Source organism: Aythya marila (assembly GCF_965140915.1).
Source record: "Aythya marila genome assembly, chromosome: 1".
Classification (NCBI taxonomy): domain Eukaryota; kingdom Metazoa; phylum Chordata; class Aves; order Anseriformes; family Anatidae; genus Aythya; species Aythya marila.
In genome coordinates, this window is record NC_139042.1 from 201,668,220 (window position 1) to 201,694,681 (window position 26,462).

The window sequence follows — 26,462 nt, forward strand, 5'->3', positions numbered from 1 at the left end:
CTATTATTTTATGAAAAGCTTTCCCAGCATTGAAGAATTTGATCTAAGCTGTTCTTCTGCTATCCAAATGAAAATGCCTTAAGATCACAATACTTTTTTTCTCCAACCTCCAGGTTTCCCTTCCTCATCCCTCTGGTGAAATTTAAAGCAAAAGCCATGCCACCTGCAGTGGGTATCATTGCACAGCTGGCAGAAAGCCACAGCTAGGATTTTTCTTTCTCAGGTACACAACTGAGCTAAGCCTCAAAACAACTTCAATGTGTTGCTGCCGTAAGCTGTGGAATTTTGGTTGCTCCAATATTTCATGGTCATATTTCTCTTTATGGCATACATTATGTGTTCTCCTCCCAGCATCCCCAGTTCTCAGCATCCCAGCAGTTTTCTTTAGGAAAAGGATCGTGTTCTGGCTCAAAAGGTCACGCATCTTCCAGCAGCTGCCAGCCACTGATACCCAGAGTCAGTTCAGAGCAACTTGCTTACCTTGGTAATGCTCCAGACAACTCTGTGGAAGTCTCTCTGAAAGACAAAAAGCAAGGAAAAATTAGTTTGTGCTTAAAGAAGCTATACATTTTTAAAAGTACTTTTGTACTACTTGTATTTTATAGGCATGCAGGCACATGCACACAATTTTGTACACAAATGTGTCATTTGCGGATGCAATGTCTGCATGGTCATATATACAAGAATGTGAAAAACAGATGATGGTGTGTGATCTAAGGATTTCCTCAGAATAATGTTCTCAATTACTCATTTTTTAAGTGTAAAATTATCATTCCTTCAAATACCAGCACTGCATGATCCTGCATAGCTAAAATGCAGCACTGGGCCAATTTTCCAGTTGAAAAAGTTCCCTTTTTCAGTTCTGCAGCAACGAGGCATAAGGCATTTATAATGATGTCGTGCACTGAGAAAATGCTACATTAGTGTTAAACTTTCTTATCTTGGGGTTTAGGCAATAGTTATTTTCCATATATGTATTTTTTGATCCATTTTACTTGTTTGAATATATTTTGTGGATGTGCAATATGTCTGGGCGGGAACAAAGTGTGAGATACTGAAGTGGACTCATGTAACTGCTACATCAAGTTAGAGCACAATTAAACATGTTATTGTTACATATGTACTGTTACACAGTCCTTAAAATACATCCTAGATCTACCACCAATGTATGTCCTTGTGGTCCCTCTAAACACAGAATCATGGAATCATGGAATTATCGTGGTTGGAAAAGACCTTCAAGATCATAAAATCCAACTATCAACCTGATCTGCTGAGAGTTTTGCTTCAAAAAGCACAGATCACAGTGGTGCTCTGTGGGTGCACTCAGAGAAATAAACAGAAGATAAAAAGATCTCTCACACCCTTTTCTTGCACACCCTGTTCAGCAGCAGACCAACACATATATGAGCCCTTTCAGAAGTGCCAGCACCCACCCAGCAAGGGCTGCCAGGTCAGTATTTAACAGGTGCCAGGAATGAACCATAGCCCATGATGAGAATAACATTAAAGGTGAGAGCTGGAAGGAAAAGGAAGAGAACGGAAAGAGGAAGAAAATGAAATTAGGGTGGAACAATACAGCCTTGGTTTCTACAGGGCATTTTGATGCAGCCATACATTTCATGTATTTTTTCATTTAACTGTCCTGCACATTGGCATCAGATCACTTTATTTTCCAAGCCCTACTTATAAGTTACACGTTAAAAAAAAGTTAAGGGAACATTTTCTGGAAGCTATCAATGAACTGGATCACTAAATGGTTCCTACAGTCAAGATTTTTTTCCTATCCACCTCTAACCACAGGTACCATCTCCTTTAATTCAGAGGCTTTTTTGGGGAGGAAAGAACCCGGACTAAAAAGTGAGGCTAAGCATTTCTTTGTTTCTTCTTCTGAAGGGACTCCCTAGCCTTTAGCCACCTACTATCATTCAAATAACAGAATAGCACAAACCTTATTGCTCCAGTGTATGGGACCACATTTTATGAAAGAGCAGTAGCTCATCCAGCTTAAAGAGATATCCATACGAATCACAAGTAGCAGCAAGAAGCAGAAGAATGTATGTTCAAAAAGAGGATGTTAAACCGAAATTGCACTGCCAGCTTCTGAGCAGAGCAGTGAGTGATTGGTGCATCTAAATTTCTAAAGATTTTCATTTTTGTTAAATAACCCACTCTACAACAGATGCCAGCCTTATGAAAACAATTATTAAATAGTCGATATGGTGGTAAAAATGGGAATGTGATCAGAATCTTAAACAAAGATGTTGCAGACCTTAAGCATATACATTTTTAATGTAATTAATTGTGTTGCTAGTTTCACATTTGGGCAGATCAAATTCCATTTTTAAACAAACATATGTAAGGTAACGATTTTTTGAAATACAGGTCTAACTCAAATAAAACTCTATAATTCACAAATAAAAGAGAAGTTTGATTACTTCCCAGCTATCTAAAGTCTTTACTGTTTCTCATCAACTCACAAACATTTAAACCATAAAATAAACCCACAACTTTACAATAATAAGCTAAAAATATTATTTTCCTAGAAAACATACCCAATTATATTTGCAACCTCACTGGAAATAAATAGTACGCTGACTGCTGAAGATGGTTAACGTCCACTGTCAGTGTACCATAAATATCAGGAATAGCAACACTGCTCTATAAATACATTTCATGGGAGTTTAAAAAAGAAAATCTTATGGAGCAAATTAGTCATCAAGAATACCCTTAAAGTTTATTTAAAGATAATGGATACTCATTCTGCAACATTTCAAGAAACTGAAACTAGACTTAATACAACTAATGCTCAGATTCCTACTACTTCTAAGTGACACATACAAGGAACACAAGTGAAAAAAAAAATCTTTATATAAGAACACGTATTTTCATATACTGCCTATAACATAGAAGGACAACCTTTAAAAAAAAGTGAAAATGGAAACCTTAATATTTCATCAGGACTGCTCCAAATCTCACTGAAATCAGTGCCAATGCAAATGGGATGAGCTAATGCACAGCAGTGCTAAGGACAGAAGAGGACAAGGCTAAAGAGCCTGGAAAAGCTGTTAGGTAGATGGTGACATCATGAAGCACAGTCACAGCATTTCCAGGAAGGTCAGTTACAATTTTTCAGCATTATCCATTCAGCTACATAGGACAGATCTGGGGCAGAATGGTACAGACATATGGAAGGTAAAGATGCTGTTGAAGCCAAGAGGATACCACGTGGGAGGTCTGCACCCCAATATGCTGCCCCATCACATATGGCCTTTCAGAAATCAAACTGCACATTTTCAAATTGTTCACTAGATCTGCAATGAGCTTTGACTTACTGAAAAGGCTCTGCTCTCTCCAGAGAGGGCTACACATAGCTGTTCCCAAAAACCAGTAAGCCAGGGTGGGTGAACCAAATACTGTGCGTGCACGCGCGCGCACACACACGCACACACACACTTTGTCATTTCTCTCCACAGGCTGAGAAATTCCTGTAGGATCCGAGTAGGATGTGTACCAAAGCAAAAAAGTATAAATATTTTAGTCAAAACCTTATACTGAAGTGGAAGTGGGAAGATCTGCATAAAGATCAGCAAACAGACTTTACTGCCTAATAGTCTTGTTGAGAGAAAGTTGCTCAGTAGAACTCTTCAGAATATCTGGAAAGTGTTGTGTTTGTATTAAATGTTTTGTTCCCTGAGAAATCATATGGTGCTCTTCTCTCAGACGCTGACTGGCAGCTGTTGTTACCCATCTACATGCAGGGTTTGGCACAACACGGCTTGGTGGTTTTCACAGTACAACATTTCTGTCTGATTTAATGCTCTATGCAGTGCTTCTGCAGAGATGTAAACTGAGGCACAAGAGACAGAGGAGGGAGTTTAAAGGGTGGCTGGGATAATCTTGTGTGTATTCTGCTAGATGCATACCAGAAAGCTTGAGTTCAACTGATATGAGTCAGGGCTATGCTTAGAAATAATTTTTGCTTCCTCAGAATCATGGTCCTTAGTGCTTTGGAAAGCCTTAGTTCTTCATCAAGAATGGTTTCTGTTCTGGAAAGAAAAACATATCAATTCAAGCCAAGCAATGCATCAGGGTGCTGGGGAAGATGCAAAAAGAAAGGCAGCAACACATCCCTCTGATTGTGTCAGTGTTCTTCCTTTCTCCATCTCACACTTTGGGGAGAGGATAAAGCCTGCCTACGGCACATGAGGCATATGAGGATAAGGACATAAGGATAAGAGCAAAACTGAAGAAGGGATCTGTATGGTGTGCTATAAAGAAAGCAGCACAAATACAAGCAAAAACATCCCAAATGCAGAAATCTTCCCACTTGTGAAGAGAAGTGTCCACGTCCTATGGTCATGGCTGTAGGCATCCAAGCCAGCAGTCTCTGTTTGAACCCAGAGTGTAAGAAGATCCTGTCTCCTCATGAATGAGTGACCACAGCACATTTTATTCTCTGGCATGTAATGCAGTAGTTATTTCTTCCACTTACATTATTTTTCTATGAAGCACAAAACCAAACCAAACCAACAACAAAAAACCACCCATCCACCCAACAAAACAAAACCAAAAAGCCTAAAGGTTAAGCTGATACTTGTGATTTGGGTGAAACTTTCAACTCTTTACAGAACACTATATGACAAGTTGCACAGGCATTAACCATCCCAGAAGAGATATATTTGTGAACAGAAATAGGTACAAGTTGAAGAGGAATAAGGTATTCTAGATGAAGACTTGAGAATTTATGTATTTTCCCCAGGAATTTTCCACTGTGGACATAGATTGATATGCTGATAAGGTGCGTATAACAAATTGCAATAATGTTAATGACTAAGAAGTTCTACTTTTAATTATTTCCAAATGTTGCATAACCATGAAGCTCTTCCTTGTGTTGCCCCACAGGCAAATCCAATTCACCAGAGCAAACAACACACCTGGCGCTTTTGACCACTCTTTCCTGAGTGTCTACACCCAGATGGGGAGCAGACACCGTAGCACCAACAGCCTGTCAACGCAACTCTCAGCAGGGCAAGAAAAGCAGGCTTAGAGAGGGCTCCACAACATGGCTCAGCTAGCATTGATGACTCCTATGACCACCAGCTCAAAGGGATGCATCCCATTAATTTCAATGGCTTTTAACCAGACCATCAATAAAGAGTTTTTTAAATTGTATGGGTACGTGTCTGCATGCACATTGCTGCTGCATAGACATGCCTCAGTGATGCAGCAAGAGGAAGGATGGCTACTAATTGTCAGTATAAAGCAGAACTAAAGAAAGGTTTACAAAGGGAAATGAAAGATTTTCCACTTAAAACAGGGGAGAACAGCTGAAGAGGAACATTAAATTAGCTTTATAAGGAAAGTTGTATCAGGAGGAATATAATTACTTAGCTGGAATTTCACCAAGACTTGGGAGTCAATGCCTCTACTCTTGCAGAAAACTGCCATGGGATTTTTAATGACCACAAATGGTCAGGACATTGATTTCACATTTCAGCTGAAAAATGGCACCTCCAAAGGCACATTGTTGTCTCTGCTCTTCCCCAAATCACATGGGGGACTGTGTCCAAGCAGACTTGAAAGAATTAATAGTGCCTATTGAAATACCATTATGAGACACAAGATATTTCACCCATCTTAAATTGGATAGTTTCTTGGCTTTGTTAGGAGTGCATCAAAATAAACAAGCTCTGTTTGGATAAAACATGGTGTTTAATGTTGTCCTGTAATTTTGAATGCAGTTTTGTCTTGTTTTCTTTACATAATATGCTTTTAGCATTTTAAAAAAGAAAGAAGTAAAGAACCATGCCTTATGACCAGGGAGGCTCAAAATGTTTGAGAAACAGTTTCATATTTCGGAAAAATTAAAATATTCAAAAAAAAAAAAAAAAGAGCATGCTATTCTTACACAATGCACAACAAATAAGTACACTGCAGTTTTAAAACTTCACACAGAGTTTAGCAAGCTAACAAGTATCATACATTTGCAGCAGAAATACTGCATAAACAGTCTCTGAATGTGCTATTTAAGTACAAGCTAAATACTCTTTTTTTAGGAAGTGATGTAACAAGTTCATATGTAAAAATCTATTTCTATACAAGCTGACATTCTGCAAGATTAGCTGAGTGAGATAAAGGACATGAGCAAACATGCTTGTTGTTTTCTCCCAAGCTTATTTTTAAAAGCAGCATTTATCACTATTCTAAATTTGCTACTTCTGAATTTTTCATTCCTCCTTAGGTAAGGATAGAAAACTCTGTGTTTTCAGTGATGAGATCCTGTCACCAAAACAATGGAATTCCAGGGTACATTCAACACACAAATAACACCTCAAATAGTACATGCCCTCTTCGTTGTGACTATTATATGTTTCATAAAAATTTAGGTTTCACTTAAACACACCCTTGCCCCAACATCTACGAGGACAGCAATGTTATAACTTACAAACTAAAGAATAATTTGGATCATATCCTCACTCCTTACAATTTACTTACAAAACCCAGCTAAGATCTTGGCCTCTTGGCTAAGTACACACCAAGGATGGCTGATGAGTGTCCCTCTCGCACAACTTCTGCTTTGATGTTAAATAGCCAAATAAAAAATGATATGTAGAAGAAACACAGTAGTATGCATGCTCGTTTTATAGATTGGTGATAGGGACACAGATAGGATACAATTTAGCCAGGGGCATGAGGGGAAAAATGCCAGGGCAAAGAGAAGGAGAAGAAGAAAGATCCCATTTTGGTGCTTTGTTCCAAGGTCAGATCCTGCCATCAGGGATGTGCAGATTTTTGTTGCAGTACAGGGACTGCTGTTGCTGTGTGCTTTCTCTGGAAAGCACTGTATTTAGAAAGTTGATGACATGGAAATGAAGGGAGGAGGCACCATGGGTGCAGAATTTGGCTCTCTGGGGCATGGCAAGCAGCAGGAGAAACAAGCAGGAGAAATCTGCCATGGTACTGGCTCCTACATCCTCACCCTGTTAGTACAGGGAGAGAAAGAAGAGGTGCATAGGCTCCTGCCTCAGGGAACTAACAGCTTAGTGGGAAGAATATACCCTCTCTCTCAATAAAATGAGAAGACCATCTAAAACAGCAGATGTTCCTCCCCATATGCTCATTAAACTTAATGTGACCTGGCCGGGTAGAAAATTTTGCACACTGGGCATTTGGCTGACCTGTAGCTCATGTTACAGCTTCCACTGTCTGCAACGTTGTACTTTGCCACCATCTCATCTCCGCTGTACAGAGCGGAATGGAAGGGGGATCACACCTGAAATCTCAGTGGTAAGTTGCAGTCATACTCAGTTGTACAGGTGTAGAACTGAAGGAGGAGTCTGTATTGCGTGTTAAGTCTGCAGAAGTCATATTTTCACAAAAATGCATGAGATATATGAAGAAAGACACAAATTATTTGAAAACTACAGATGGAGGTGGCCTAGATTCCTTCCTTAATTTCTAAGCTGCTGTACAGGGCTGCAGTAAGTGCCTTCTGATATTTAAGACTTTCTCATATTTGTGCGGGGCGTGGGGAACAGTTCAATGTGCCATTTACATAAGTGGCTTCTATCATGCAGCAGCTGTTGGTTGGGTCCAATGTTGATCTCTTCACTTTAATGATGAATGACAAAAAGAAAGACACACCCTAACAACTGTTTTCCATTGGAATGCCCACACCTCAGCCTGTCTCTCCAAATTTCACATGTTAGCAGCTCAAAACTTCACGATTTCCTGATATCACATGTTGTCACTAATAAACACAGACTTGAAGCCATTCAAGGAATTTGGAGGCTTTATTTAAACTTATTTCAGAGAAGTAACCCTGAGCCAAGCTTAGAAATGGCATCTCATCCTGGTCTCAAAATACTTCACTGAATTAGAACAACTTGGATACTTCAGCTATTAAGTATTCAAGTACTTATTCATTTTCTTACCCAGTGTGGGGCTGGGCAGACATGTTTTGGGGAATATCTGAAGTTTTGTGAACCTGAAGGACTTCTGGTATGAAGTGAGATACTGAAATACAGGCATCTTAGAAGAATGAACATTTAGAAAGAGAGTAGGCTTGCTTTCTCAGTTCAATTAGCAAACAACGCGCATTCTACAGGATCTGCATTCACAGCTACCAGAAACAAACAAAAAGACAAAAACAAAAAATAAAAATAAAAGAAAAAAAGAAAACCACAACTTTCCAGGAGCTTCTGAGTTCCAGTTTTGAGAGCAGCCATCTCTCGCTATTTTTTCACTCACAAGGCAGCATCAAGTGTCAGAAATCTCACAAGGTTAGTTCTAGCTGAAGAGTCTCACAGAAGCAGGGATTTTGGGCATGGCCACATGCTGTGCCAGGGGCAGATGCAAGCTCCTCTGCCTACGCTCCCAGCTATGGAAATAGAAACCAGCTTCGAAAAATGCTGCAGCTGCCTTACCCCAGCTCCGAGGCAGCATTTGACAACTTTGGAAAAGCCTGCCTACATTTTGGATGCTTATCTTTAACAGAGGTTTCACTGGATTCGGAAGCTACTGAAAGCAGCTCATCTGTACCTGGAACACCAATGCTGCCAGCACTGCCAACATCTCCTTCAGACATCTGCCCGTATTGTCTTTTAATCCACCTGCTGATATAGTTACTGCCTTTCTCTCTGCTGGTTCAGCAAGGACTAACAGTTGCTCCTTTCTCTCCTGACATCTCCTCCTCGTGATCCAAAAAACAACAATGTCAGGTTGAAACATGGGATGGAATAGGAAAACATAGAAAAGATTCTTTGAACAAGCCTGCCAGACAGCAGCCTGTGTCCCATTAGCTGCTGTTCAAAACAGCCTTTACACTATTTCCATAAATACTGCAGAATCTTCTGGAGTATCTCAGCGCAAACCACAACAGATGTTGGATGCTATTATTTCTTCATGCTTGTTCATTTGTTGTTCATCTGTTAGTTTTTGCCTTTTCCCCCTTGCCACTTGCCCATACACAGATCAGAAGTGTTTTAAAAAAATATGGTCAAGCTCTGCTCTTGCTGGTACCTCTGCCACTGCCCCAAATTAATGGTACAGGAGGAGATAAGATCTAATCCACTGCCTTATTTCTGACCTTAAAAGGACAGCTTGAATTTATTTTTGACAGCCCTAAGCAGAGAGCAATGCTGCAGAGCTGACCACTTTGGGAAGCTGAAGGGCACGCACACCAGTGTTCTCCAAGTTTGTTAATGTTACCGAACAAAATATTGATGGTATGGTAAAATTATTATTTCAAATGTTTTAAGGTGTATGCTAGCAACGAAAAATGTACAAGGAAGTCCTTTTCTCCATAACCATATCCAAACCAGAAGATGTTAAGGTTGTTCTTTAATGGCACAAACTATTAGGCTGCAAATATATAGCAGGTACATCTATTAATCATCAGACCATTTATGTTCTGTAATTCTACCACAGTTAAATAACATGGACTACTAAGTACCTGAATCAGCTATTAGCAAGCATTCCTGCTCATTAAAACTCACTTATTTAGACTTTAGCAATGGTAAATGTAACCAGCCCTGGAGGAGTGTCACAGTGCTTGGAAATGGCACATTAAGCTTCATTTACCCAGCTACACTCGCAGGCAGAGGGGGAAGGGAAAATACAGTGATGGTCCAAAGCGAAGCTCAGAAGCTTTTTGAAGCAGCATTAAGAAAATGACAAATCTTACAAAGAGAGCCATAAAGCTTCCTCAAGTACAACAGTTCTGCAAGGAGCTATTTATCATAGTTTGTTGAAAAGACTCCTACATTTAATACTATTGGACTGTGAGAGCTGATTATTAAATGTAATTACAGAAGTAGCACAGAAATAATAGTTTATTGCAGTGCACAAGCAACACTGTATTAACAAAGAGGAGCAGGAAACATGTTCAGCATTCAGAATTGTATCATTAGCTTTTCTGGGAATACATACACAAATGTATACACATTTAATTCCACATTAGCTTCTACTAACCAGAATTATCCTTCAAGAATTTCCAATCAGGGTCAATGCATCCATCTATACTTCAATTGAGAAAACAGTATCCGAAGTGGATTGCTATTTGGGTTTCAGCTCTTATCCCTTTGCTACTTAACACAGATTTATTAAAAAACACCCACAGCCTTCTGTCAAGAAATATTGCTCACATTTGCTTATTAGCAGCCCTGTAATAGATACATTTTTGCTGCGGTGCTGCCATTTGAAGCGAGTGCTTTATTTAGAACATGGCAGTTATCAGGAGATTCTCTGTACATTAAAGCTTTGAAACAAGTTTTGATTTCTTACAGATACCTGCAAGAATGAATTTAACTTCTATTATATCCACATCTTCGCGTGCTTGCTTGTGCATCTAGCAATCCATTTTACCTCTTCTTTACATTGTAATCTAAATTATCCATTTCACCTGATTTCTTGATGCTGCTTCTTACTCTCAGAAATTTGCCTCCCACTTCTCATTTATCCCTGTCCTTCTTCAACAAACCTCTCTTTTAAAGCACACAGTTCTTTTGCAAAGCCTTCTCCTTTGGGATAGACATATATACTTTTCCCAAAGTACAAGGCTGACCAAACTTAGATATTCAGCTCCTCACATCCAGTGCTGCAGTTTGTGCAAAATGGGGCAACACCCAACCCTATCCCAACAGTCTAAAAGATCCCTTCTGGTCCACAAAGCTTAGGCTGAATTAACTCTGAAACCTGCTGCTGGCCCAAGACTGAAACATTTTGCAAAACTATGTTTTGCAAGGAAGGCATTCAGTGACAGATGGGTTTTATATATTTCTGGGTAAAAGGAACAGCTTAAAACAGGTTGGGAACATCAGAGAGGATCCTGGCACATCGAGACAAAGACTGAAAGCATCTGAAGTACTCAAGAGATGCAGAAATTACCATCACAAGAACATGCACACATTTGTCAATAATACGGTGCACACTGACCCTCACTTTCTCAGCAATGATCTGTTTTGCAATATAACCAGTAGTCTTGAAGCTCAGCAGCCTCCTTCAGGTATCTGCATTCCCTCTTTAGTTCAGTATGTAATGATAGCTAAATGTTTTACAGGCAAAACTGCAGCCAAAACCAGGAGCTGTGTGCACGCGTCTGGAAAAAGTTAAGTTGTAAATCAGGTGCAAAGAGATGAAATCAGAGCCTACCTTCAGGCATTCGCATCCCTAGATTTTGTTCAAAGTAGCATTTTCACATGGGCTAAAAACTCTTGGGTTACATTTTTGAGGACTTTCAATCTAAAAACTTGTGGATAGATAGCTAACAAATATTTTCAACCACGCTGCAAAATCCTTGGGAGTTTGGTGCTTGTTATATTGAGATGCATAAAAAAAAAAAATCCACCAGCCATCTATCTGCATCAGTACATACACAAGGGCATTTGAGAAAATCTCTCCTGGTCACATCAGATCATAGGAGTAAAAGAAAACAAGTTTCCCTTTTGCAGGTTTTTGACTCATTTGGAGCAGATAAATCAGTGCAGAAGCACCTTCCCAGTGACAATTATCTTGCTACAATAGCCATAAAAATAAAACAAAATCAACACGTATAGAATCCAAAATAAGAGACCTAAATTATACATAACTATATTCATAAAACTACACCTCTGTTCAAAGTTGTTCTGTACACTACACATATGCCAGGATCTCTTAATCCGCTGCTGATGTGCTGCATATTGCAGTCGTGTGCAATTACAGTTAGCTATAATTAAGAACAATTACAGCTTTTATTTCTCCACTTGTTCTTTAAAAAGCACAGTTGTAATAAAACTTTTTCCTCTCTCTCTCTCTTTCTCTCTCTCTTTTTTTAAAGGTGAATATAATTATACATCCCTATAACATCTCCAATAATTAGTTTGACTCAAGTTTCTTCTGGAACAATTTTCATTTTAACTGTCAGATCTGCCATCTATAGTCAATAGAAGACATTATAAAATATTCTATCATTAACCTTTTTTCACCCCATAAATCTGCAAAGGAACTTGAAGAAATTGAAGAATTCATTGCTTAAATGTTTAAAGGCCAAATTCAACTAACACCCTTTCCCCAACAATCCCTTCTTAATCACACTGAAACATTATTATTATTGTTATTATTATTATTATGCTAGCTAACGATAACAATAATAAATTAAAGCTGGGTATAAAAGGTATTTGGCATCTCTCTATATTTTATAGGCTACTTTCCAACCCTATTCTCATAAAAGAATCTCTCTGCTGTATCTTTGTTTAGAATCTACCCATGATTACTAACCATGCAGACTGCAGGGAAAAGTAATTAAGTTTAATAGAAGCCACCCTCATTTTTGAAGCTGCCCTCAATTTAAGCTATAGAAGGAGAGTAATTAAATTTAATGTGTGCCACAGCTCTTAAATGAAGATATGGCATGTAAAATTCTCTGTGTAACGCATCTTTTCTGAATGCTGCAAAATAAGTGTTGTGATGCGAGAAGATAGTGAACTGCTGCCACTAAGTCATGTTAGGTGTTTTTTGTTGTTGTTGTTGTTGTTGTTTTTTCCTGCTGCCTGCCTGTGTCTTCCAAGGTCTGAAGTCTATGGGTAGATTACAAGCAGTGTAATCTAAACCCTGAGAATTGGGAAACGTGTAGCGGGATCACAGCCAAGCTATTTCCTTATCCATCCTTTGCCCACTTTATCTGCTTTTAAATTAAGTTTAGAGGAAGCTTTTGTGGCAGGGTCTATGTTTTACTTTTTTTTTTTTTTTTAACACATGTAACAGGTTTCTGACTACAGCCACAAATCTTTTTATAGCACAGACACAGTTTGCCAAGAAGAGCCTTCCCCAAAGTTTCTGAACTACCAGCCAGGACTAAAGAAGCACATTTCGAAGCATAGCCACAGATCTCGCATATATGTATATATGCTTTCAATCTTCCTCAAGTCATCATCATCATCCGAAAGAAAAATAAAAAAAAGAGAAATTAATAAAGGTTCAGATATTTTGCCAAACAATGGTCTTTCTTAATACTTTCATGAAGACATACAAATTACAAAAGAGGGCTATTTCACTCTTGCAAAGATGAGCTTCATGAATTAAGAGCTCTGAGACAGCAAGAGGGGCATTTCCCTTCTCCAGCTCTCTATGTATAAATAAACTCTTCCTTGCAGAGAATTGCAGAAATATCATTAACTGATTTAAAATACATAGGAAATCTAGAAACTTAAATTACCTCATAAAAGATGACTGCAACTGTTTGTTCAGAAGAAGGTTAAATTGAGATACTGAACTCAGAAGTGGTTTACAGAAGTGGTCTGAAAAATGCAAGGCTCACAACCTCCTTCCAAGCAGCCTCTTCAACAGAGATATGTACCTGTTGTAAGCACTGAGCAAAGCTTCTGCACCAAAACTGAGAGCAGACTTGAAAACCTGGGACAGAATTTCAAAAGCCTTCTGGTCCAAACACTTCCTCCAATAAACAAGATAATGAAAAAAAAAAAAAAAAAAAGGAGAAAAGGAAAAAAAAAAAAAAAAAAGGAACAGAATTAGGGAGAGAATAAATAGATCCTTTATTTCAATTTCGGACTCCACCACAGACCTGTTGTGTACTTCCCCAAGAAGGGTGTTGAATTTTAGCAGTGTAGAGAATGGGAGCTCACATCGCAGGTGCACACTCTATATAGCAGGAACCCGTATGTACAGCAACAAGATTCATATGTGTTTCACCTGGCTTCCATTTCCCTACCGAATTATCGTAAGTGGACATTATCAATAGCAAACAGGAGGCAACCACAGTTTCATATCTGGCAGTCTCCCTGATAAAGCCCGTATCCCTCTGTTCAGGGACTACTCAATAGGCAGATCCATGCTTCAAGTCTTGAAGCCACTGCTAATATAAATTGCGAGCAATTTGGAAAGAGACTGCATTTGTAGTTATTTTTAGTTTCGTGAAAGAAAGAAGAGATTTGTTTATAGATATCAAGACAAAAAAGTTGGATTTGGGGGCTTTAAAGTAGCAAAATAGGGACAAAATTGCTGTTTAAAGTCTAATTTTTACTCAATTATATTTTAAAGTGATCCTACCAGATGCTGGAACTAAAGCAACATGATTTTGCTATATTTATAACTAGGCTGCAAAACATTTCAACATTTACAAAGAGAAGAAATCTCTTTGCTAATGCCAGGAGAAGAATAAGCTCAAATGGTATTGCACATGATGGCTCTTAATAGTTGGCACGAGGAGAGGAGAAATGTCTCTATAACAACAGTATCAAGGAAACTTGCAATGCAAATATCACATCATCAAAACAAGTAGGAGGGGAAGAAAAAAAAAAAGAAAAAAAAAAGTATTGCAGAGAGCATTAACATGAGGACATAATATCCACATGCTTCCAAATAGGATGGATATAAACCAGGGCAAGCTCTGGTCCCTTTCCTCTTTGCTCCTACTCCAAAGCCCCTCTTTCTATCCAAACTGCCTGCTGCTTGTGCCTTCTGCTTCCTCTTAGGAAACAGTATCCTTTTGTTCCACATTTCCCAATCAATATTTTGGCTTTTCTGCTGTTGGCTACTAACATGAAGACTCCCACTGCTCCCTAATACAGCCTCAAAAGGACACCTGCCTTGCCCCAGGGGCTTCAGCAGAAATGTGGGTTGTGGATGGGCTGGCCAGAAGCTTAGGGGACAAAGTTAACCCAAGCATAAAACAAAACCTAGAGAGCCTCTCGCCTCAATTCCCATCCTCAGTGACTGCAACGCTTACAGTGCAACCTTCATCCCTCATATCTCACTGTCTGTTTAGAGGGTGTTGGTCTCATAAGGTCTTGTCGCAGTTGCCAAGTGTTCAGAGGGTTGGTGGGACACAATACAGCGCACAGCACTGGAGCAGTAAGGCTCCCTCGGGGCACCAGGACACGCCACTGAACTAGTTAAAAATTGAAACAGAGCAAATGGGAAATTTTTGAACAAATGCTCTGAGATTATGGAGCACATGTTACAGCTGTAACCACCCACAGTTTCCTCCTACAGAACAGAAACACTGAAAGCAAAAGCCATTCACTGCAGAAGTTGAAAAATAACTGAAAAATGCAGCAGTAAGTATGAAATTAAAGCCTGTGGGGTATTTCCTGAAGAAGAAGAAAAAAAAAAAAGGAGGGGAAGTTTGCAGGACACAACGGAATAAGAAAACACAGCCCTGCTTTACAAGATCGTGAGAAGTGCAGGACTGGGGCACAGGTCTATGGTAATTAATGTGTTCTTCACCCATTTCTCACTCATGAACAAAATCAGATTTTTAAAGTAAAAAGGTGCAACGGTGGGTGGGATGGGAAAGACAGCCCCTTCTTTCTATTATTAACAGCAACTAAGCTATACAAAAATCTAGATAACCTTACTTAGAAAAACTTCCAAATCTCTGAAGACAACAGAAGGAGTAAGAATTCAACATGCATTCAGCAGGGAAAAGGGCTGAGCCTTCTGAAACACTCTTGGAAAAGAAGAATTAAAAAATATGAAAGCAAAACTACATGCTCTCTGCCATGGAGCTGATTTTTTTTTTTTGTGTGTGTGTGTGTGTGTGTTCACTGCTTGCAGTGATCATTCCGCTTTTTGGATCAAAAAATCCTACTGATACCAATATGCGTGGTCAATCAGCAGGATATTCTGTTTCAAATTTGAGATCTGAAGTTATTTCTTTGATTCTTTTCAAAGGAGCAAAAGAATTTTCCACTTTTCCCAGTGCCAATCAGGTTCAGCTAAATGTTACAGCTTCTGCAAGTGCAAATTAAAGACAATTATAACCTGGCTAACCTACCTTGTTGTTAAAATGCCTGGCACAACTCATTTGCTCATTGAGTGGAGATCTGTTGCTATCACATTTACCCAAGTGGGAATATTCTCAGCTTTAGAAGCTCTAGATGTGCTGTTTGCTCAGATGGCAAAAAAGGAGAAGGCTATATTCTCCTCTAGGGAAGAATACAGCAGTACAGGTGGATATATATACTGCCATGTCAGTCAATAATACCATTTGGTTACGCAGCTTCCAACAGCATCGTAATGCAGGTGTTTTTAGGAAAATTGAAGATTTATCTTTCTGGTGCTCAGAGCAACCATACCAATTTCACAAGCAAAAAAGCAACAGTGAATAGAAGTGTTAGGGTTTCAAATACTCATGCCCTAGAGGGAATATACTGTATTTCAAACTGGTGTAAGGGACTCTTATGTATGAGATTTGACTTAAGTCATCACACCTCCATGACAGGTAGAAATTGGGTGCAAGTACAAGAGCTGTAAACAAATCAATGCCAAGGAGAAAAATTCTGAGAAATATAAAAATAGCTATCACTGCTTTAAAAGTAGTCTCAAACACAGAAAATAGAAAACTCCAACCCACCTGACCACAGTAAAGAATATAAGTGATAACTCTCTCTATTTATGTTATAATCATAATTTTATATATAAACACACACACAAATATATATATACATAAATTATGTTCTCTTTGAGCTAGAAGATACTTTTTTGTTTAATTTACAGACAGCACGGAGCACAAGTAGGACTTGGTGGCAATAGCGTAATTTTTTTTTTTCAATGGAAAAAAATAGTAATGCTTTGATACAAATATTATATATATATATATATATATGTATATATATAAGTTCTACCCTATTGTAAAATCCTTTCTTCTTTAGGTTTAAGATTTTATAGCAGGGACAAAAGGAGATTTTCTTAGCCATTTCTCTACATTTCCTCCAGCCGAATCCCTTGAAAAGGGAGTGGTATCAGAACAGCTCAGCCATCCCATCTGGAGGCTCAATGGTTTTCTGGATATTGGTTTATTGAAGCCATGGGAAAGGCTCCTGAAATATGGAGGATATAGGAAGTGTGGAGTGGAGTAGCACTATCTGAACAACTGGGCCATATCAGATGAATGAGTTGTCACCACCTGAAATCATTAGAAAAGCCCTGATACCCAAGGGTGGCCACATTCCCTTACTTTTGTGAACCCGATTACCATCAGTGAAGTTCAAGTCAAAAGATAAACCCTGAAAACAACAACAAAACAAAACAAAAACAACAACAAAGAAATCCACCCAAAAAAGATCAACCAAAACCAAAACCAAACCCCTGCCATTGCAACATGACCTTTTCATCTCAGGAAGTGTGTGTCAACTTAAATCTTATCAGCCTGACCCCAATCTGTCCTATTCCCTGAATCTATGGAGCTCTTTGAAGCAGCCATTCCCTAGGCTATGATCTCGTCAAGTCTCATAAGCAAAACAGGGCCAGGTCTGGCCAGGACCATGGGAGACACCTCCGATGGAACCCAAGATGCTTCAGAAAGCTCTTAATGGTGACTCAGCTAAGTAATGCTCCTTGAGTTAATGCCATTTCCACAATCTGCAGCAATGCTGAGGCTATTAGGATCCTAAAAGCTTCATAATTTAAATAGGAAGGAATATAAATTAAAAACACTTTTACAAACTCTGGTGACATTTCCCCCATATACAACAGTGACAGTGATGTTATCATCTGCCAGCTACTGAAGTTCTCCCCTCAAGCTCCAATACCATCAACATACACAAGATTTCACACAGCCTTTCAAAAAAAATAAAGGCAAAACCCAGCTGATGTTCTTGGTTTTCCCTTTTCATGGCTGATCCATAACTCCATGTCTTTTGCTGGCAGAAATTCTGGTGATCAGAAATCACTGCCAGTAATGTGTCTTTTTAACTGTTATTTTTCACTTCTAATCCAGTCTTCACCTAGTATTCAGTTCACAATCACTTCTTCTTGCTTTTCAGTCCCCTTTTATATCACCTTCCTCTGCCCCAGACTGCTTTGGTCTGGCAGTTTGGATCTGCCTCTATACCTTTGCATCCAGACTCTTATTTTCACCTCCTTTACCTTCAATAAATCAAATTCACTAAAGCATTTTATCCATTGTATTTATTTATTTATTTATTTATTTCTACTGCATCATACTGTTTCAAAAAGTCAAACTTTCTCCCAGATCACTTGGAATAGTTAATCTGAGGTATATGTAACAACCCAGCGCACAAGTTACCTGTATATTGCAATATTAAGCTATAGTCAATTGCCACTTCAATTATTTCTTACTACACTTATGTTTACATGCCACAGAGTATTGGATGCAAGGTAGTTCGTGCCTAGACTGTACCTTCCCTCCTTTTTAGCAAGTGACAAGCACACAGTATCCCAGACAATAAGAATAAGCATGGAGCCGGTACACAAAGTAGCTTCATATAAGGTGCTCCATTATTGACTCAACACAGGTTTAAAGGCTAGGCCTTTAATGGTACTAATCTTTCAGTGTTGTTCACTTGAAAGGTTCCTACTTTACTGACTTAAATATGGAAGAAAAATAAATTAAGTTGGCTAGTATAACAAGTCCTCCTCCTTCAAAACAGCTTTCATTAGGGAAAGAAAAAAAATAATTTGTTTTCAAAGTGATCCATACACATCATAATTTCCTGTACTGTTTTAAAGTGTTTTCTACATGGATATGTCTTACTGAATTGTATAAAGCAAACCAACACATGTGAATGGCAACTTTTTTAGCTATCACCATATAAGCTCTACTTGTTAGGTTTCTAATTGCAGACTTTCTGCTATTTTCTTTGATTATTATGTGAGATACATTCACAGGGATCTCAAACAACAGTTGGAGCGCTACAATTATAGAAAGCGAGCTCTCTGAAATTTCATTACGTATAGATTAACACCTCCAAACAGGCTCCATCTCACAGAATGCAGCCAGAAGCAAAGAACAACAAAAAAGCAAATCCACAGATTTCAAACTGAAAAATCTCCTTGCCTTAGATTTCTTTTTTAGTGTTGAATTCACATATATGAAATATAAGCTTTGGACTTTATTATTATTATTGTTGTTTTAAATCAAGCTGTAGATCGTTCTTTTACATATTAATTCCTCACAAATAAATTGAGATTGTTCCAAGAGATGTGCAAAACCAGATCGTGCCCTTAACAGCCTGCTGTGGTTTCACTGTGCAAATCACCTACAAGTTCACAAACCTTCCAGTTCTGCTATAAGAGCTGAGAAACAGATTATTGAATAACAGTATTAGCATTCACAGGCAGCTCCAGAAATTAGAGAGACAGAGTGTTATTTAACTGCATGTCCTTCCATGTCCCCTGGATGAAGTGACTACCAAGCTAGAAAGAAATGCAATTAATCAGCGTGCACACACGCGCAGAAGCAGCAGCACAACCCATTTAAGCAGGGACACTTCCCTGTCCTCCCCTGTTTCAAAGTCGGTCCAGAAATAATAAGTGCATCCGAACTGAGTTTCCCCAACCGACACCCATGTTCAGTGCAAGACTCCCACTGCTCACATCCACCTAGTCACCCCAACAGTGTGCTTACGTAGAGAATTGTGCCCTGTCTGCTGCTAACAATCCATTTGAATGTAGAGGTGGAAGGAAGATGAGCAGGTTGGTGAGCAGAAGACCCGAAGTGGCCTCGTTTCCTATTGATTCATGTCTCAATGTTCCCTCCTGCATAGATGTCTGAATAGCAAATACAGATGGGTCTTCTGACCTACGCTTGTAAAGGGCGCTTCTCTTAAGTAATACCCACTGTTTTCAAGATACTGGTAGAAATTTAATATATCTGAAACCTCTGTGCCTGTTAAATTTGGTTAAAATATATTCACTTGCATTAAAACAAAACAAAACAACAACAACAAAAAACATAGAGACAACAGAAAAAAAATAGGGGCTGTCAGAAAATTCAACTATGTAATCCTTGCATCTTCAGGGAAACAGATGGGTGGGAAAAAAGAAAAAAAAAAAAAGTAACCCAAAACCTGGGTCCCAGAACACGACAGAAAAAAAAAAACAAACAACTGCACACCACATTTATCTATTCAGAATATATAATCAAATATATTTTTTAAGCAGTTACTATAGGTTAACTGTGAACTCTACACACCCAGGATGGTCCAACTACTTTTTCTCTGGACTCAAAGCCACAGATCACCTCAGCTACCAAAAATCAACAAAAGCCTTTAATTTCTGTTCACTTCTATTAGAAGTGACAGTTGTCCTTGCTGGATCCCAATTCCACTTCTTATCCAGGAAAGCTCTCAAGCACGTGGTTAAATTTAGGCATGTGTCAAACCCAAATGAAGGGAGAAAACAAAAAATGTTTACATGCTTAAAAACTCATAATGCCATTGAGGGGAAGAAAAAATATTTAAGAAATAAAAAAGTACAGTGTTAATTCTGAGCTTCTCTATAAACATAGAATTGGTTACTTCAAATTCCTGGGATGGATATGAACCATTGCATTTAAACACATATAAAAGTGCATGTGCAATGGGCTACTGCATTACTCTCTCCACCTGCTGTGGAGTTGAGCCACCCTGTACACATGGTACTGCACAAATCCTCCCAGCAGCAACAAAGCTGAACAGTGAGACTCAAGCACCATTTTGTGGTCACAGCAGATCAACAGGACTTTGTAAAAGCTTTGCTGCTACTACAGAATTGAGAAAAAAAAAAAAATTACTCTATTTGAAACCCAGGCTAGATCACTGAAAACCTCAAGAATCCACCCCAACTTTAAATAATTTGCTGAACAGCCTCAATTTGGCTTCGTACGCCTCGGTTGGCTGAGGAGTGACAGCTGGCTTCCAGCAGTGCTCACAGAGTCCATGGGAGATCTGCCTCCAAAGTGGCAGCATGGTGCAGCCCATTGTCCTCCCCAAAGCTGGCACCTATGCTTCTAATGGATGTGGTTTGGGGCAGGTAGATGAGATAAAACAATAAAGTTAAAACAAGAAAGTGAATGCGGCACTGAGGATTTGATCTGCATTCATTAGCCATCAGAGTTCCCATAGACAAAAGGATTGCCCCCATTACCCTGCAGTTCTGGTGACCTAGCATCACATGAGCTTTGTATTACCATCTCCTGTATTTGCTTATCCTAGGGGGTTTACCCCTCTTTTCCATTCACTGGTAGAGGAGAAACATCAATTCAGATACATTAGTATACAGAAAGATTTAAATTGTGCCTGTCTATGATTATGCTGCAAACTCTATAAATAACCTACAGATACTTAAGACATCTAAAACATTTCCAGATGATATTTTGTACTTTATTTCAAGGTAAACCTCTCAGAAGGAGAAGGTGAGCTCACACAAGCATATATCTACCCAATACAAATACATATGGTATTCTCCTTCTAGATCAATCTCTAACTCTATTTGAACAGCACAAATTATTTCAGCAAAGTATACATCGTTACAAACCACATTATGGGATTTCCTGTATACTTAAAGCTGGCCTCAAGACAAAATGCCCTGTATGTTCCTGCTTAGGCAGTATGAAGTTAAGCTTTTTTTATTTTATCTCTCTCTCCTTTTTATTTATTTATTTATTTATGCTTTGGTGTATGCATTCCTATCCCCCATCAGTGCAGCTGACACCATTTGTTGTGTTACATATATCAGCAGACAGACCCCCACCTATTATAGACTGCTGCCTACATAGTATAACTGTTTATTATTCTCAATGCACAAAGTGCCAGCTAAATCAATAGTTCAAAAGCTTTGTTCAATTCAAATGGACTTTACAAAGTACTGCACTGTAATGAACACATGCAGTCAGACCGTTTCCCCAATTGCTTACATGACACAACTCTTATCACATAAAGCAATGCATAGTAAGAAAAATGTGGTGGTTGTAGAGTCCCAGTTAAGTTAAGAATGAAATTATCCTATTAATCACAGATGAAGAAGTTGTATTGGCAATGACGTATAACAAATAAAGTGATAAAAGAGAAATACAATTACAAAAATCCTCACAGGATTCACTCCCAATGCATTAGGTAGCGTGGCAACCTGAACCAGTCTCCGTCTTTCACTTGGCAAAACTTCCCCACATAAGTACTTTTGGTGTTTTTTACATAGTTTGAAGAGCCATCAAGACAAATATTGTCTACTAAATTGCAATGAAACAGCACATATGCTTCTGTCCTACGTCTAAGAGGACAATTGGGTCTCCCTCATATCCCCATTCCTACATCACATGAATTGTGCTGTCAATTTGCATGATGTTGTATAGAATTACAACCAGGACCAGAAATACCCAGCACATATTTTGCTGGGCTTAGTGCTCGTATGAACAGAAAATAGCAGTCATGCAAAATGGCGACATGTCCAGCATGATCAGCAATTTGGTCAGAGGATCTTGTTTATAGAGATGACAGAACATCTTAGACTTTTCCCAAAATCTTTTTACATTGTTATCTGACCTTAATCCAGGTCCCAGTCAAACCCAATTTTAAAAGTAAAACAGGTTACTCAAAACTCAAAAAACTCAAGGGTATGCTCAATTTTTTTTTTAGGATATACTAAAATTCCATGCAAAATAAGAATGATGATCACCAGAGTGCAATTTATCCTACTTTCTTTTTCCCTATTAGCAGAAACCAGTCAAAACAGGGCAATGACTCCAGGTCTCCTAAAAAAGGTGGCAAAAGAGTTATCACCCAAGGATGGTATTGTAAGAGCCAGCCTGCCCACTTTCAATCAATCAGATACTACTGGCAGAGCAATAAAGAAAGAGTGAGATAAGAAGGAAACATCTGTCAGGCAACATCCCAGACAGGGGAGAAAAGAGGGAATGCAGTCTGGGAGAAGAACAGGCTAACAGCAAAAAAATTACCAGCAAGTAATTTTCCCAGTGTTCTACATCCCTCTTTTTCCCATCCTATGCATAGAAATTGGTCAGATAGCCCAGGTAACAGTTTGCTATTTGAGGCAACATCTGGCTGAAAGGATTTTTTACTGACAGATCATGTCTGAGGAACAACGCTTAGGCTGGTTTGACAGCTTTCAAGGCAGTTTCCCAGCACTTGAGCCACTTGAAGGAGTCATGACACTTCACATTTACAACTCTCGCATTAGATAGCAGCAGCCAAAGCTGATGTGCACAAACCGCAGCAGTCTTCCTGCTAAGAGAAAAAGACTTAAAGGCTTTGGTCACTCCTAGCTGCACTTGTAGCACAAGAATAATTTTGCTCTTTACACTAAACTAAGCACAGGATAGGTGAAGTTCCATGCAGCCTCTGTAACAGCTGCATGGAAAATCAACTTATTGTCTTGAGCTTGTTGGGGATAGACACAGGGTGAACAGGCTGCTGAATGCACATATTCGTTACGGTGAAATGTGCTGGGGGCAGGGGGTGTGGAGGTTCACATGTCCACATACAGAGATTAAAGGTTGAGAGGTTAAGGAAAAAATGGTAAACTTCAATCTGATGTATGTGACAAAGATAAATGTGACAGAGAGTACACAAGCTTTCAAGTGATTAACACTGATATTCTTTGCATTAACAAGCACTGTACTCAAGTTTGTTTATTTGCGTAGGAAGGCATATATGACTAAACTTGCCACAGCATAGAAAGGGAGGTCTGAAATTCATAGAACTGTGCTTGCTGCCTGTTCTTCTCTTTATCATTTTTCTAGTCTTTTTAGGAGCTATTAGATTTTTTTTTTTTTTTTTAAAGCATTGTCATGTTGTCTGCTAAACTGGGGATAATATTACATTCATGTTCCATAAGGGACATGAACGTCTTCCTTCTAGCACTGGTCCTGCATCAAATGAAGAAAAACAAAATAAGTTAATCAGAAAAAAACAAACATCAAGCCCAAATAAAATGAAACCCTACCCTGTCCATTGCTGATTTTTTTTTTTTTTTTTTTTAGGTCACACTTAGGCTGACATCTCTTATGAGTATCACTCTGACCATTTATGCATACAAATAGGCTAACCAAGAATTTTATTTTAAGCTTCTAAGAAAACACTTTCAGGATCTTTGAAAATAGTAGTGTACAAGACATTTTAATTTCAAAATAGTCCAAAAAACCCCACCCTAAATCAATTAAGTAAATCTAAATTTAAACTGTCAGCTCACCCACACTGCAATTCAAAAGTAAAAACAAAACAAAATAAAGGGTTTCAAGCTAGGAGTGAATAAGACTTCAAGCTTACCCACATCAAAGTCATAAATTTTTCAAATGTATCTCAGATCCTTGGAAAGATGGGATACAGGGTTATCAGTTCCTTCACTTTCATTGCAAGTCCCACTGTAGCCCTTAGCAGAATCCGTTTTTTGTTTGTTTATTTGACAAATAACTTTCTATACCTCACATTAATGGAGAGGAAAAAACAAAAACAAAAACAAACTTAACAGCTTTGTATAACTTCAAATATCTGAAACACCATTTTCCCATTTTTTTCTAAGGGCCCAAGTCATAATGTATTGAGAGTGATCTCTTCAATACCTGGTGACCAGCGTTGGGATGAACGAAGTTGTGTCGTCATCCTGATAATGCCTGCTTTTCTTATCTTCATTTTTGCTGTGTCATTTTTTGGGGGGCATAAAAAGGGATTCTTTTTGTGAATGTGGAAGGAAAGACAGCAGCTAGATTTCAATGCAAAAGCATCTCAGGGCTCATGAGAACATGCTGTGGAACCACCTGCCCTGGATCTGAGCCATGTGGTACCCAGGCCCCAGTACAGTGCAGAAGAGGTGATGCTTGCAGAAATTCAGTCACTTCTACCACCTATTTGCTGTTTCTTAGGAGTTCTGGAGTGCAATAAATCACTACCTGCACCTTAAAACACTAATTCCTCAGAGTTTACTACATATCAACTACTCCAATGTTTTCCACATCAGGGATTTGCACATTTCTCTGTTTTCCCCCAAAAGCAGCAGTTGTGGAATTTAAAACCTGTCCAGAGATCCTCCCTGCTCCATTCTGCACCCTCTCAGGGAGGAAGGAAGGCAGTGTGGCAGCTAGGAGAGCCCCATGTCCATGTCCGTATGTCCTTCCTCCTCTCTTCAACCGCCTTATGGGAAGTGACAGTATTTATTTTCCATTAGGAGGAAGTGCATTGCTGTGCATGGAAGGAATTAATTGCTGTCATTTGATTACCTAAAGGCTGACCACCTGTAGGTACAATCAGCATTGTTTTCCTCTCTTCATGTAAACAAGAAAGTAATTGAAAGCCTAATGTGCACCCAGCAGTATAAATAAAGAAAGACAAAAACCCCAAGCCTGTAGCAGCACACTTTAGCCTGTCTCATTCTCTCCAGTTACTAGAGATAAAAGATTTAACTTTTTAAAACAAAGGAGAAATTTTTACTAACTGTGGCGATTTCAGTTACTAATTTTGGATTACATTCTTGAATCTGTCTGAACGTGCCCACCATTTTCAGAGTCACATTTAACCACAGGAAGTCAAAAAATAACACCCCAGACCCCAACCCTGTCTCTTGCTCACTGGCAGCTCATAAAGGCTGTGTGAAGGCTGTTGCTTGCATCCACTAAAAGAGAAGTTCACAAGCTTTTTAAAAACTTTTATCTACTTTTTACAAAAGAAATTAAATTATGGTCTTGATAAATGTAAATAACATAGGGACTCTTTTGGGGCATTAGCCATGAAAACCTGTATGACCTGACACTGAAGCGTGCTCTCTGTATTAAAAAGAGCAAGACTGAAAAGGTGGTAAGGTTCAGCTCCATTTCCTGGCTCCAGTCATATAACCTGTCCTCCAGTCAAGTTAAGTGGCAAAACTAAACAGCTGTTATGTCATAATTCACAAGAAGGAAACCCATTTGTGAAGAAAACACAGATTTTGCACAAAAATGCAGAAGTACTTACTGATAAGCATTATTTATAGGTGATGATTTCCTTAAATGAATAGAAAGAGGATCTCAGTACAGCCATCCATCTACTGGACAACAAAGTTTCAGGGCAATGGGAGAACTGTGAAAACGTTTTCACATGGAGAGTTCCTGGGAAAAAGGCAATGTGTCTGGATATGCAGATAATATCTGAGAACAGATTGGGTAACAGGAAAAAAATAAAAGGAGAAAAAGCTTATTTTATTGTCTCATGAGTCAGCCAGAAGGATAGAATCTCTCAACATCTTCTGTTCTGTGCTTCTTGAGCCTTTCCTGCATCAACAGGATCAGCTTCCACTACAGGCACATGACTCAAAGTTTTGCAATACAGCAAATCCAACAAGAAAACATGAAAGATAATTATTGTCCAGTTGGATGATGATTTATTTGTTTTTGTAACAGCTTAGACTGGCCAGGCTGAAGCAATTTTTTTTTTTTTTTTCCCTGCAGGCAGCTAAGTCCTGGTGTACCAGTGCACGGAGGATGTGGTAGGAAGAGGGTGCTTTGTTTTGAGAGGAACATGCAGAGATGTAAAATGAAGAATGAGAAAACCTTGTTCTGGAAAGATAAACAGAAAGTCACTATCACCGTATTTACACATTCCAGTGGGACACGACAATTTTTGTTCCACATAAGTAACTGTTACAGCAATGTGTTCTACCCAGTGCTGCTGAGTTCTGGGCACCAGATTACGATAAAATTGTGAGTCAACTAGAGAGCCTAAGAGAGCAACAAGGATTGTCCATTTTTCAGATGCTAT

At 38.8% G+C, this 26,462-nt stretch overlaps 1 protein-coding gene across 2 annotated transcripts in view; it reads right to left on the reverse strand.

Moving 5' to 3' along the window:
• Nucleotides 1–26,462, reverse strand: part of CELF2 (CUGBP Elav-like family member 2) — a 373,678-nt gene that overhangs the window by 308,086 nt on the left and 39,130 nt on the right. For both annotated transcript variants that reach the window (XM_082759990.1, XM_082759989.1), the window contains exon 2: nucleotides 481–516. In XM_082759990.1, coding sequence (XP_082616116.1) covers nucleotides 481–516 — 36 coding nt within the window. The remainder of the gene's footprint in view (nucleotides 1–480; nucleotides 517–26,462) is intronic.